Raw genomic sequence first — 15,782 nt, forward strand, 5'->3', positions numbered from 1 at the left:
TGTTAAGGGTTATAATTGGTTTATAAAATGAAGGTGCAAGTAACATTTCCTGTATCACCTCCTGAAGGTGTCAGCAGGAGGAAATGTACGTTGAGGTGGGGTTACAGGAAGGAAAGCTGGTCCGCTGGAGACACCCAGATGTCACGTGGTGAAAGGACCAAGTGATCGGAGCTACAAACAGGGCTTGTGCTTGTTAAAGCAAAGCCAGTGTTGTATGATGAAAACGCTACATAACTCGGGTACAGGGTGGAATGCACAGTCAAATGTGAGCATGATAGCTTATGGATTTTTAAAGTTGTAAATGTCTGTCACCTAAATAAAAAAGTTTTTTTTTACACTAGTTGAGCCCTTTATCTCCTCTGATTTTTTTGAAATCCCTGACTGTAGCATTATTTTGTATAGTTTGTGGTTGATGGTTTAAGAGGTGTGATTAAGGACTACACTTTATGCAAACATATCAGGCGTTACACGCAGCAGCTGATATTCTTGGTCATTGAGTTAATATTTTTGGTCACTGAGCACAGGTGTTTAATGGGTATTCATAGGTTTTACCCCCTTCCTGACCAGAGCACTTTTTGCAATTTGGCACTGTGCTGCTTTAACTGGTAATTGCGCGGTTATGCAACGCTGTACCCAAACTAAATTTGTGTCCTTTTTTCCCACAAATAGAGCATTCTTTGGTGGTATTTGATCACCACTGGGATTTTTATTTTTTTTGCGATATAAACTAAAAAAGATCGAAAATTTAAAAAATAATTATATTTTCTACTTTTTGTTATAAAAAAATCCAATAAACTCAATTTATGTCATATATTTAGGTCAAAATGTATTCAGCCACATGTCTTGGATAAAAAAAATTCAATAAGCGTATTTTTATTGGTTTATGCAAAAGTTATAGCGTCTACAAACTATGGTACATTTACTGGAATTTACGCAGCTTTTAGTTTATGACTGCCTATCTCATTTCTTGAGGTGCTAAAATGACAGGGCAGTACAACAACCCCCCCCCCCCAAGTTACCCCTTTTTGGAAAGTAGACACCCCAAGGAATTTGCTGAGAGAAATGCTGAGCCCATTGATTAATGACAAAAAAAAAAAAAAGGCACACAAGGTTACCATTGAAATTATATATTGCTCACACATGCCATGGGTATATGTGGAATACATCCCAAAATACATTCTTCTGCTTCTCCTGAGTACGGGCATATCACATGAGTGGGACTTTTTGGTACCCTAGCTCATACAGGACCCCGAAAACCAATCACCGCCTTCAGAATTTCAATGGGCGTAAATTGCTCACTACCTATCACAGTTTCCAAGGCCCTGAAATGTCAAGATAGCACAAACCCCACCCCCCCCCCCAAATGACCCCATTTTGGAAAGTAGACATCCCAAACTATTTGCTGAGAGGCATGATGAGTCCATGGAATATTTTATATTTTGTAACAATTTTCGTAAAAAATTAATTTTTTTTTTCATTAGGGGGGTTTTGTGCTATCTTGACATTTCAGGGCCTCTGAAACTATGATAGCTAGTGAGGAAGTAAAATGAACAATTTACGCTCTTAGAAAGCTTGAAGGCAGTGATTGGTTTTCGGGGTCCTGTACGCGGCTAGACTGCTAAAAATTTGCACACATGTGGTATCCCTGTACTCAGAAGAACCAGCAGAATGTATTTTGCGGTGTAATTCCACATATACCCATGGCATGTGGGAGCAATATATCATTTAGTGACAACTTTGTGTAAAAAAAAAAAAATGTGTAATTTTCCCGAAACGTGGCAAAATATAAAATATTCCATTGACTCAACATGTTTCTCAGCAAATAGCTTGGGGTGTCTACTTTCAAAAAAAGGGGTCATGGGGGGGGGGGGGGGTTGAACTGTCCTGACATTTTATGCCAAGTATTAGAAGCTTATTCCACACATCACCCAATCTTCTAACCACTTGAAGACCAAGGCCTTTTTGACACTTTTGGTTTGCATAATTTTTTATTTTTTGCTAGAAAATAACTTTTAACCCTTCAAACATTATATATTTTTTCAAGCAGTGGCCCTACAGATTAAAATGGTGGGTGTTGCAATTTTTTTTAAACAGTTTTTGTGCACGGATTTTACAAACGCTATTTCTTTGGAAGAAAAAACACTTTTTTGTTTTTTAATGCACAAAAACGTACTATTTTGCCCAAATGTTTGGTAAATTATAAAAGATGATCTTATATAGAGTACATAAATACCAAACATGACATGCTTTAAAATTGTACATGCCCATGTAGCAGGGACAAACTACATACATTTTTAAAAGCCATTTAAAAGCCTTTACAAGTTACCATTTTAGGTTTACAGAGGAGGTCTACTGCTAGAATTACTGCCCTTGATCTAACATTCATGGTGATACCTCACAAGCATGGTGCCATTGCTGTTTACATATGACATGAAACCGCCTTTGTGCACGGGGGGGGGGGGGGGGTGAAAGTGGGGTGGGAACAGGAGTGCTTTAATTAATTTTTTTAATCATTTTTTGCCTTTTTATTTTATTTTTACTTTGTCCTTTTCCATTTTTTTTAATCATTATTATTGTTATCACAGAGAATGTACACATCCCCTATGATAGCAATAGGTAGTGACAGGTACTCTGTTTTGAAAAATTTGGGGTCTATTAAACCCTAGTTCTTTCTCTGCCCTTAAAGCATCTGGCCACACGAGCCACACCAGGATCTGTGGGATAAGATGCTTTCCCAATTTCCCAAAGTCATAAAATGCTCGTAGCTGCATAGGCCTTAGAGATGTTAGGAGCCATTCTGGTCTCTGATCAGCTCTATGGTCAGCTGGCGGAACCACCGGCTGCATTCTCGGGTTCCCCGGTGGGCCAGAGAAAACCATGGGAGGCAGGGGGACGTCCCCTCCCACTGCTTGTAAAAGCAGTCTAGCGGCCGCTAGGATTGCTTTCACATGAATTCTGAATGCGGGCTGAAAAAAATGATACCAAGATGATGTCTAAATATATTGTAATGTTATTTTTTTTTCATGCATGTGGGCTGAACGAAAAAAGAGAATCTAACAGATTCCTCCATGCACATCGATCGATCGGTGGTATGCCCACCGGTGAAATACCTCCCTGCATCCAGCTTCGCCATATATGCTCTTTTTTTTAACTGATGCTCTTTTTTTTTTTTTTTAACTGTGGTGGTGAAATCACCTCCTACAGCGCTTCCCACATTTTGTTATTCACAATTTTCTTGTCAGTTGTTTGGTGTAGCAGCTTTTTATAGTTAGCGCAATATTTTTGCTTTTCGCTTTTTGGGATTGACCCTAACTGAAGCTGATGCTGATGCTAACTGGTGTCACCCGTTACACTAATACAGTGATCAGAAAAAAAGATCTGTACACTTTACTAGTGACACTGTGATAGGGAGTGAAAGGGTTAACTGGGGGGGGGGGGCGATCAGGGGTCAAAACTTTATTAGAAAATTTGTGGCGGGACCCTGATGCTATACTAAGTCTGACAGTGATGCTAACTAGCGTCACCCATGACACAAATACAGTGATCAGTAAATTATCTGTACACTGTATATAGTGACACTGTGACAGGGAGTGAAAGGGTTAACTGGGGCTGAGCAAGGGTTAAACCGTTATTAGGCAATATATGGCAGGTACCCTAAACCTATCTGGGACTGACGATAACTACCACTAACTTCGGCTGGCACTAACTGGCGTCACGGGTGACACTAATACAGTGATCAGTAAATTATCTGTATACTGTACATAGTGTACACTGTGACAGGGATTGAACGGGTAAACTTGGGGGTGATCAGGGAGTTAAATATGTGCCTTTGTGTACTGGTGTCAGTGTAGTGCTTGTGTACTCATGTTAGATGCTCTCTCTTTCACGCTGAAACCAAAACTGGCTCCAGGAGAGGAGATTGCATCATTTTTTGTGCCTGTTTTTACATTACTCAGGCACAGGAAGCTCTGCCATTGGTCAGAACCAATCACCAGGTCCAGACCATAAATCTTTGGTCTGGACCTGATGAGATTGCCGCAGGGATGGTGGGTGCACCCGGGTGCCCTCTGCCCACGGGCATGCATCACGTACCTTAGGTGATTTTACGCAGCCAGGCCGCCCTGTCGCAATATATATGTGGTGGGCGGTTAAGAACACTTTAAAGGGTTAAAAAAATAGCAAAACGCAAAATGCATGAAAACTGCATGCAAAAATGCATATAAAAACGAGGGTTTAAAAAACGCATAATGCACCGCAAAACCTGACAGAAATATACATTAAGCGCTGTCGGCATAGATGTGAATCTACTGTAGACTGTAGAGCAGCATGTACACCTTTTTTTGCACAGGGGGTGCACTTATTAAGATAGAATTGGGTCATGGTTGCTGGTGGCAAAAGCAACACAACAACAATTTAAAAACTAATTATTTATTAATAGTAGTAATAATAATAATAATAATAGTAAACAATTAAAGTAATTGTATTGTCTTGTTTTTTTATCCTTCAAAAATAATAAACATGTTACACTTACCTGCTCTGGTGCAGTGGATTTGCACAGAGCAGCCTGTATCCTCCTCTTCTCGGGTCCCTCTTCTGCTCTCCTGGCCCATCCCTCCTATTAAGTGCCCCCACTGCAAGCAGCTTGCTATGGGGGCACCTGAACCGAGTCACAGCTCCCTGTGTCCATTCAGACATGGAGCCCCGACTCGGCCACACCTCCTTTCTCCCCTAAAGGACTAGATGACTTTGATTGAAAGCATCGGGAGCCAATGGCGCTGCTGCTGTTTCTCAGCCAATCAGGAAGGAGAATCTTGGTCGGCTGAGACACTCGTGGACATCGCTGGACAGATAGGGACCTCAGGTAAGTATTAGGGGGCTGAGGGGTGCTTCTACACACAGAAGGCTTTTTATCTTAATGCATAGAATGCATTAAGATAAAACAAACTTCTATCTTTACAACATTTTTACATTTTTTTTTCTTTTAAAATGCAGAAGATTTTTTGTTGCTTAAATCCGTAGTCAGTTTATAACCTTGCTAAACTTTTTTTATCATTTTCTTACAATGTGGTGCCTAAAATGCACTCCATGTGAAAATGATTTTCTTTATGTACTATGGTCAGAAATTAAAAGTAATTTAAAAAACCTTTTTGTTAAAAAAATGTATATTATTACTTTCTTTCAACGTTCATTGGCCACACATTCCTTGGTGCGTACCTTTATCCAGGGAGTTTGACACTTGGCTTCTCCAGGAGGTCTCCATTGCCGCCCTGGGACCAGAGATGTATAGTAACGAAGTAGAACTACTTAAGTACTGTACTTAAGTACCGAAATGCGGTATCTGTACTTTCCTAGAGTAGATTTTTTTTCTCCTACTTCTACTTTTACTTCACTACATTTTTTCGATGATTTCAATACTTCTACTCCAATATTTTTTTTTGTGCTGCATAGTTACTCGTTACTTTTAAAAAAATTACCACTGCCAGAACAGTAGATGGCAGGTTGCATAAAGCTCAAAAAAATGTGTATAATGTCATTTGTAAATCAGCGCATACGAAAATAAAGGCTGTGTATAATAAAAGCTGCTATAACAAATCTTTCCAATAAAAAGAAAATATGAAACAAACAAATAAATGGTGCTACAGCGCTTAAAGTGCATCAAGAAACTACTAACAAACACAGGTTAATCATTTGAATAAATCATTTGAAATAATAAAAAACAATATGATGTTCAAACTTTTGACTTCTTTCTTTAATAACTACATAACACAGTACTTGTACTTCTACTTTCAGTACTTGAGTAGAATTTTTTTTTCAAAACTACTGGTACTTTTTACTTTTAGTACTTAAGTAGCAAATTTTTTGAAAAAACTACTTGCAATACTTAAGTAAAGAAAATGTTGAATACTTTAGTACTTCTACTTAAGTAACTTTTTCTGTGAGCACTTCCACTTCTACTCAAGTCACTTTTTGATCGAGCACTTGTACTTTTACTCAAGCAGAAATTTCGAGTACTTTATACAAGCCTGCCTGGGACCTCAATTTGGGTGTCAGTTCTCCAGAAATCTCCCTTCGCAAATATTCGGGAGGTTCCCCTGCTTACATTGTCCCAGAAGATGACCTTTTTGGTGGCTATTTCTGCTGCGCGCATGGTGTCATAGCTGGCGGCATTGTCTTGTCATTCACCTTACCTGGTGGTTCACAGAATGAAGACATTGAGTTGTCTTTCCTATGTCCCAGGCCTAAACATTCTAAGGAAATCGCCTTGCATTCCCTGGATGTGTTTCGGGCAATTAGGGTGTACCTGGCAGCTATGGATTCTTTTAGGAAGTCAGACTCACTATTTGTACTAACGGATGGACCTCAGAATGGTTGGCCGCTTCTGCTGCAACCATTTCCAGATGGATCAGACAGACAGTGATTCAGGCCTATTCAATTAGAGGTCAGGTTCCTCCTTTCCCTGTTAAGGCACACTCTAGTCAGGTGGTTAGTGCCTCCTGGGCCTTCCGTCATCAGGCATCAGTGCTGCAGGTTTTCAAGGCGGTCACCTGGTCGTTTGTGCACACTTTCACAATGTTTTATAAGGTGGATGTGTTGGCATCTGTAAATGCTCCTTTTGGCCGCAAGCTTTTTTGTTTATGATTGAGCTCCATGTTACTTGGTTGACTACAGTTTAGCCTTGGAAATGTTTTCTTACTGTTCCCACCCCTCATGTTTGACACTTCTTTGGGAAGTCCCAATGGTCAAAAAGATAAGGAGCTGTGTCTGCCAATGAATGAAAGAGAAAATTGGATTTTTACTTACTGTAAAATCCATTTCTCTGATGTTCATTGACAGACACAGCACCCACCCCTCTGTTGAGTTGGCTTTCTTCTGACACTGCTTGTAACAAAAGAGTGCCTATATCTGAGAGTTGGAGTATATCCCCTGGGACTGCCCCATAGGCGTAGTCAAGCTTTTTCTTGCCTAGTGTCCTACTTCTGTAGTAGGAAGTATAACCCAATGGTCAAGAAGATAAGGAGCTGTGTCCGTCAATATACATCAGAGAAATGGATTTTAAGGTAAGTCAAAAATATAATTATTTTTCAGAGTAGCAGTTCAAGTAGACCATGCTACAGTTTACACAAAGCACAGAATGACTTATGAGCTGGGACTTATCAGAGGAGTCAGTCTGAAGTTGTGATCAGATAAAGACAGCTATGAAGTAGGCTGCTACTGCTGTGCGTTCTTTTAGTTAGCCCATACTGCTCTGGGAATCATTTGTCATGTATTAGATATTTATTTGTATAAAAAAAGATTGCATTCATATAATTAAATATACAAAAAAGATACAAAATATCAGTTAAAAAACTTATAAACATAAACTTACATTTTGCATTTTTAGCCACTCCAAAGCCAAGCCTTATATGACAAAAGATCACCTTACCAAATTCATTAACCAGAAGCAAAGGGATTCAAGATTAAATGAACTGTTGTTTCCACCTGCTAAGCAAGAGCAAGTACAAACTCTCATAGAGAAATATGAACCTAGTGCTATCAACAAGCAGAGAGGTGAGATTTGTGCAAAATATTTCAACAACAATTTTTAGCAGTTACAATGTAGTTTAATATATAAAAAAATAAAAAAAGGTTATTTTTAACAGTAATATGTTTTCAAATCTGTAAAAAGCATATCTGCAGTTCTTCAAATTTAATTTTGTCTTTTTGGATGTGAGTTTCCCTGCATCCAATGTCAGGAGATTGGGACCGGCTCTCTATGGAGCCAGTTCACATAACTCCGGAGTGGCTCCGGTGTGAATTGTACAGGAGTCCTGTGCGTCATCTGGTCCGTTTAAGGTCCGAATTCAGCCAAAATTTCAGACTGAAATCGGATCCGGAACGGTGAACAGGAATGCACTGGACCCCTGCTGTGAGCCGATCCATGCGGCAGTGTGAACCCAGCCTTAGCCATCTTGATTTAAAGAAAGCTAAAATGTTTATTGCAGAAATGTTCAATAGAAATCAGCTGTGTGTAGGACATACAGTATACCTTTATTGGTCAGACACTAATACTTTTATTTTTTTTATCTCTGATACATTTTTAAATGCCTTGGAAGGTGAATCCCTAATCCAAAATCCTGACATGGTAACACAAAACTGGTATCACCTGCTCATATTGTGCTTATATTTAGGAATTTAGTACTTGACTTGCTGAGTTCATCCATGGATTGGATGAGGTAGAAAGGCGGTGTGGTGACCTTGTATTCTATGAATAACAGGAGTGCTGAGCTACCCCTCGTTGATTAGTTTGCAGAGGAGTAGTCACTTGCACAGAACTCCGGCAGGACTTGGAATAATGTGGATATCACTGTACTAGTGCCAACTACCACAGTGATTTTCAGTTTCCCCAGCAGCCCATGAGGAATGAGATATTCATATGTACATGGTGCCAAGCTGGACCAATGTACCTAAGTATCCAATACGGATCATTTTGGAGTTTAGTTTTAAAGAAATTGACCCGAGAAGTATAAACAAACTTTATACTTTGTAGATCCCTTTCTCCTGCATTTAAATGTACTTGCATTTACATTAATTTGCAGGCATTTACAATGTGTTTAGATGCATCCAGAATATCTAATTTGCCCCTGGATGTACAGACTTCTATTTTTTTCTAAGCATGAGTAACCTGGATGCACCAAAACATAGGTCAATACACAGCATGAAGTATACCTTTTAAAAGATCAATGTCCTATGAACACATATACTGCTGTTGTGTAAATGAAGCCTTAATGTTACATTTTTCTTCCTATCAGTGACTGTTGTCTTCCCTCTAGGGCAGCTGTCTCCGGAAGGTATGGTCTGGTTCCTGTGTGGCGCTGAGAACAGCATTGTGTCATTGGACAAAGTACTAGTACACCAGGACATGAACCAGCCATTTACTCACTACTTTATCAACTCTTCACACAACACTTACCTCACAGGTATACCCACATATCTTTTTTTAAAAACACCTTAACACCTGCAAAACTATGTAGCATATACCAATAGCAACATAGGCTTTATTTTTTCCTAATTATGTTTCTGGTTTGTGGGTAGAGCTGTTACTTTTTTCTGATGAAAAAAAACTTTAATATTTACTTCTGCCTTACTGCCCACATGATATAAACTTGCCATAGTGTTATTTCAGAAAAAGTTAATGAGTCAAATTGTTCGTCATTCAAATTTGGATACCATGGGATATACAGTATTTTAAAGCTTTGATTGTGATACTCACCAAATGTTTTAAACTCCGTGGGGGTGGGGGTTTAGAGGTTTCATGAATGTCACATTCATTGCTTAAGAAAATTGCCCCCCAAGATACAAAAAAGGAGGAAACTTGTTTATTTAAACCCAATTAAAAGCCAAAACACCAAAACAAAGAATTCTTTATCCCTTTAACATATTTCTCAATGATAATTGGCCTGAAAGGAACCAATATAGAACTGATTTTTGAGGATTGCATTATCTTTATGGAGGTTCCTTTTCTACTACACACTATTAAATATAATTGCTTCTCAATCTTCAGCTGGTCAGTTTTCAGGGGTTTCTTCACCTGAAATGTATAGACAGACCCTGCTCTCAGGCTGCCGATGTGTGGAACTTGACTGCTGGAAAGGAAAGCCACCAGAGGAAGAGCCAATCATCACTCATGGCTTCACCATGACAACTGAGATTCTTTTTAAGGTGAGGAGCTATCATTTTTCTACAATACCAGTGATAACGAGTTTCTTTGTTATAGGTATGACAGAGGTATGACAGATGACAGCTGGTGCATTTTTTTGTGATCATGGCCTCCTTATGCATTGCATCCTTTGAACACCAAGCATACATTGCCCAATAACCACCCGATTAAATTACTAATTCATTGCCTTTAGTTGTCCTGCTTTCATTTCCAGGGTGCGCTGAGACCTTTTGAAGTGGCAAGTTTATTCAGACTTTATTATGTTATACGACTTCCTTCTTAAGATTTGTAGACTGTACCTACTACTGAAAATGCCAATTACCTAACTGTCATATTGATCTAATGGATTTAGTACAATCTGAGTCACTAACTCAGAACAAGTATAGCAATAGTATTCTCACTCCACATCATTGGTTGTATGGTTAGACTGTGTATATGACTTAGAAACTGCTAATGACCAAGATGGCCAGATCACTAGCATTTTTAGAAGGACAACAGCAGTAGAGGTCTACCTATGGTTTTTAATAAAGGGTTACTTTGTGTAGAGGAGAGCAGCATCCAACTAAACATAATTTCCTAACCAATATGTTCCCAACTTATTTTTTTGCTTAATATTCTCCCCTTTTCAGTTATTTTTTTAGGATGAAATATTCCTGTCCTACCTAGACAGAGTGAATAATATAGTCTTTCATCAAGTCTTGCATGCTGCCATATTCAACCTATAAAGTTTACATCTGACTTCTTCTCAGGGTTGATAATGTACAGGCCTTATCCTGCCTTCCATCTGACAGTCAGAATACCCATTAGAAAATTTTCTGTGACTTTTTACTGGCTATGCTCTGTATTCTGTCACACTGCCTTGTGTTTGCATAATTCATTCTCCTTATGACAGGACCAGAAAGCTTACCATTCATTACGGTAACACAATAGACTTCCGCTCTGTGAGATACATTGTGAAAAGATACTGCCTGCAACATCTTTAGCTATGAAACAAAATACTGGTGTGGCATCCAGCTGATAGATTTCATCCTAACAAAAATTTTAAAAGAAACAACGCTGCTGTTGCTAATTTAAAGTGCACTAAGAACCATCCAATATCAGCCATTAGCTGTTTACAATAAATCTCATTTTTAATCAATGGAATCTCTGAAAAGTCTTCTAAATTACACAATAGTATTTTATCATATTATTAGAATTTTATTTAAAGCCCAATTCAATTTTCAGTTTAAATAGCTAAATTCCAGGTGTATCAAAGCAAAAGGTGTGCAAATCTTACAGTTTTTTTTTTTTTCTTTAAAAAGCAGCCACAAAAGAAGCCTTTACGCTGCCAGCATGGTGAAGGGTGGAACCTTTGCTCTCTTTTGTGGAAACAGTGATCTGTTTGTAAAGGTTAAACATGCCCCTCACTGTACAAAAGAGAGAGACCCCTGTGCTTAAGGATACCCCAGTATGTGAACAAAGCTGCTAGCACAATACCATGGCAAAGTATCAACAATATAGAAAACAACAAAGCGCTAAAGCCTCTTATAAAGACAATACTTTTTTTTTTGGACAATATGTGATGTCCCAATTAATATGTGCAAATTATGACCATAATACACTTATGGACCTAAATGTTATTGCAAACTAATAAAGGGACTGTGCATGTGTAACAATGGTGAAAAAAACATGAAATATGTAAACATAAAAAAAATGTCAATAGGTATCTGTATATCAATGTATACATTGATGGCAATGGCATACGTATAGGACCATGTGAAAAAAACAAACAATTGATATGAAATATCATAAAGTGCCAGTTCATAGCAGTCCAAAATAACAAAAGTGAAAATGTGAAGATCTGCAAATTCAAAAAAGAACAGTTCTGGAGATGGACAGTGGAGTCTCTTTAAAGCATTAGTAGAAAGAATTTAAATTTCCCAAGAGAAAGAATGGAGGTCACGCCACCCTGGTGCAGTGAAAAGGGGAGGCTTACCAGAAGTATTTGACCACAGTGAAGCAGTCAATATGGGATTTAAAACAGAATACACCTCCGATGATGGTCCCCAGCCGATATAAAGTAGCAGTTTAACTGTTCAGATCCAGCTGTACCATCTACGGCTCATTTTCGCTACCTCCAGCTGAGACATGCGGCGGCTGCGCAGTTTGGCCTCCGGGATGTCTCGCTGGAGCCATCCCCCTTGGAATATCTCCTCTCTGACTCTTCACATGAGAAACTGGTCTCCACATATTATCGTAGGCTTTTGCATTCTAAGTCTAAGCGCTTGGCGGTGGTTGAGTCCCAGTGGCGTGAGAACGTCCCGGACTTGACGGAGGAGGTATGGCATGACGTCCTTCCTGAACAAATCCCGGTTGTAATTTCCTCCAGGGATAGAGTCATACAATTAAAATTCCTGTATAGGGCTTACTACACTCCCCTGTTCCTTCATAAAATTGGTACATTATCCTCCCCTCTCTGCTCTAAGTGCTCTGATGGTGTGGGATCCTTCTTTCACATGTTTTGGGAATGTCCCCCTGTCCGTGCCTTTTGGTCAGGGGTGACGGCCTTTATAACTGATATCTCTCAATTGTCCAATGTCTGTAGCCCCCTTCGTTGTCTCCTAGGATATGTGGATGATGAGGATGCTCCGGCTCGCACGAAACTATTTCTGCGTTTGCTCTTTTTCTATGCTAGGAAAGCTATTGCTCTCCGTTGGAAATCTTCCACACCCCCTGACGTTCCATTTTGGATCTCTATTGTTAATCAGGCTCTACCTTTGTATAAACTGACGTATGAGGCCAGAGGATGTCAGCAGAAATTCAATAAAATCTGGTCCTTCTGGGTAGACTCTGATCTTACTGCCTCCTCTGTGTCTGAAGCCTCCTAGGCGATGTCTAAAGTGCCTTCTTTTGATCCGCATGTGTCGTTATATATTGCTTATAATAATGTGTTACCCCCCCTTTTACCACGATTACTGGGTATTCTCTGTACTGTGGTTCTATTTTGTTAGATGATTGGAGAGGATGCTTTGTATGTTCTGTATCCTCTCTTTTATGTTGCACTGCCATTTTTCTTTTGGTGTACTGTGTTTTGTTTGTTTAATAAAAACCTTTAAAAAAAAAAAAACTGTTCAGATCCATAGATTACACCGCAGCATGGGTATAGGTATAAATGGAAATAGGCAAATAGGCAAACCACAGTGAAGGTATTCATATACCTTGATGTTTATTAAAAAAAAAATCCACTTACAATTCAATCGTAGACAGCTCGCCAATGTACATTCCACAAACAGCTATAAACATCCCAGTGCCAGGTTCCAAAATGGCCACGGCACTTTTCTTCGTCACACTTGGTACATGACTTATGCTTATTTGAACCATTTTCCCAGGTTTTGGAGTTTAATAAACCATTTTTAAAGAAAAACTTCCTGGGATCCAGTGCCACCAATTCAAATTTCTGGTTGCATACCTGCTTAGCACATTCATTTCATCCAGCCGTTATTGTAGTTCACCAGTCCACACAAGTATTTCTTGTGATCTGAGAAGCCCTGTATGTACTGTAATTTAGGAAAGGAATTCCCAAATCCATTCAATGCAGGCTTCCCGTTGTCTCTCATACCAGAATGCTTGACAGAACAAAAATAAGCATGAAGATTTGCAGAGCCATCAACCAGATACAAATCTGCCTTGTAATTTGGAATGGTATAATTGGACAGAAAGTAGAGAGGGAAAGTTACACAGCACAAATTCGGGAACTATACTTCTAGTGATCCTGTGAGGTGCCTACTGTATTCTTATTTCAATAGATTGCACAAACCTTCGTTTAAGTTAAACTAAGCAGCCTAATGATGAACTCCAGGAATTATTTGTTTTGCAATTTTAAAATGGTCCAGATTGGTACAATGTTACTATGCATATCTGATGGGCCACCAGGGAAGCTGAAAATCAGTGTGATAGGCCACACTACTATAGCAATAGCCATGATCTTTCAGGTCCTAGTCAGGTTCTATGCAAGCAGCTTTCCCTCTGTACACTGACCACAGAAAGTCACTTGTCCAATCATAGAATTCCTTGTATAGACGTGGAGCTTACATAGAGCTAAATATTATCTTTGTGCTCTGATGAGCACTTGATACCTGAATGGCAAATCACCTAACACCAGTGCTGTCTCTTTTGAAAAAAGAGAGTGAGCCACGTGCTCCCATACACCCAGAAGTACCCCCGACTGTATGCCACTTGGTTTTCCCAGAATAATAGAGAGGAGGGGGAGCAAAACTAAGGTAATTGAAAGCTACTATAGAGGGCTTACACCGGCAACAGTCATGTTCACCCTCAAATAGTAGATGGAATAGAGAGGGTAACAATTATATTTTCCACAACAGTTATTGAACCAAATACCAAATTAAACATTGTCTTATTGTCTTAGGATGTCATTGAAGCTATAGCAGAATCTTCTTTCAAGACTTCTTCTTATCCAGTGGTCCTGTCTTTTGAGAACCACGTGGACTCGTAAGTATCGTCGCATTTATATTGATGGTTTCATTGCTTTACTTAGCGGGAGGCAAATTCCAAGGCTTGATAAATTCCATGTGATAGCTTTAAAAAAAAAAAATAAGAAACCTTCCAAAATTTCCACAAAATTGCCATAGGTATGAAGCACTGCAACCGTAGGGGCTGCTGGATACTGACTCTGCGGGCTCCCCTGGTTACCAGCACACGGTTATAAGTGGATAAAATTCCTGAATCTTTCCTTACTCCTGTCTAGGGGTATTGTTTTTTTTGTTGTTGTTTATTGGTAACTGGGATAGGAGAAGGGAATAGTGGGATACTCCAATTTAACTATTCACAACATCTGAGGACTTCTATCTTCACAACGCTGCTGGTGGATATAGAACAGCCAGGCTGTTAATTCATCCTGCCACTTTAGATGAATGGAGTTCAGTCTCTTGTTTTCTTTACTCTCTCTTACAAGACGACTAGATGAACAATATCTTATCTTCAGGATACTCTCCTTAGCATCCCCTTTCTGCTGACACCCGTCTACTGACTATCCTATGAGCAGGGGTGGCCCCCCTCAGTTCAGGCCCCTTAACACCAGTTCCTGTACTCACGATACTGCAGAAACAGGACTTCCAGTGTCTCCCCTCTCAGTCATCTTCCCTGGACCTCCGGGTTCAGCTCCTATCAACTACTCCTCTGGCCCTCAGAACGATCTCCTGAGACCGCATGGCACCGCTACAGAGGAGGAGGCAGCCGTCCCCACCCTCCGGGACTCTGTTTTCCAACGAAAGACCCGGAGCACATGTGCCCCTGGCTTTTTTTTTTGTTTCAATATGTTTATTAAAGTTTTTCATTTTACAACAACGCCAACATGAGCAATATAAATCTGAACAAGAAAAAACAGTAGAACCAAACTACGGCAAAAACCAATTGCCTTCAAGGAAAATACAGTGAAGGGTTATACACAAGTGGAGTGAGATACAATCATGGTGGTGCCCCTGGCTTTTATACAGTATCCCAATATTCACTAAAGCAGCCTGCCCCCTGCCAATCATCAGGACTGTATCAAAAGCCTATGCACCCATTTGTCAGGTTTCCTCCCACTGTCCAACATGCCCTCCTATTGGACCAGCGTGAAACACTCTCTAGACTGAATGAATCGCATACTGAGCACAATGAGCAGACCTCACTAACAGATCCTGCTCTCTGGTAGGCAGAGAACAATATAGATTTACCTGCAGCTCTTCTGGTAAGCAGATAGAGCTCAAAACTATACTTGCCCACTAGCACCTACCTAGGAGGGTGCTACAGGTATGGTCGCCACAAAGATTTATACAACTGAATCCCTAGACTAGTATGGGCAAATATGCACAGAGATTCTTTGCTTAGAGTGTTCAGTTTTTATTAAGGAAAGCAGAGGCACTGGCAGGGATTTCACACAAAGAAAGCAATACAAAGAAAACAGGATACTTTCTTATATAAGTACATGGCACAGCAGGCACATATCAGAAATTTGATGTGTTGGGGTAACAATCGCATTCATTTCTGCACAAGCGTGCCGCATACAGTATATATGTGACTGCATTAACAGAAATACATTAAATGA

The 15,782-nt window shown here is 39.6% G+C and overlaps 1 protein-coding gene across 2 annotated transcripts in view; it reads left to right on the forward strand.

Annotated features, from left to right (window-relative positions):
• The window catches only part of PLCB2 (phospholipase C beta 2), a 354,260-nt gene that overhangs the window by 224,385 nt on the left and 114,093 nt on the right, over positions 1–15,782 (forward strand). For both annotated transcript variants that reach the window (XM_082275009.1, XM_082275010.1), the window contains exons 9-12: positions 7,382–7,548; positions 8,811–8,957; positions 9,542–9,699; positions 14,103–14,185. In XM_082275009.1, the coding sequence (XP_082131135.1) occupies positions 7,382–7,548; positions 8,811–8,957; positions 9,542–9,699; positions 14,103–14,185 (555 nt within the window). The remainder of the gene's footprint in view (positions 1–7,381; positions 7,549–8,810; positions 8,958–9,541; positions 9,700–14,102; positions 14,186–15,782) is intronic.

Source organism: Pelophylax lessonae (assembly GCF_965119305.1).
Source record: "Pelophylax lessonae genome assembly, chromosome: 13".
Taxonomy (NCBI): domain Eukaryota; kingdom Metazoa; phylum Chordata; class Amphibia; order Anura; family Ranidae; genus Pelophylax; species Pelophylax lessonae.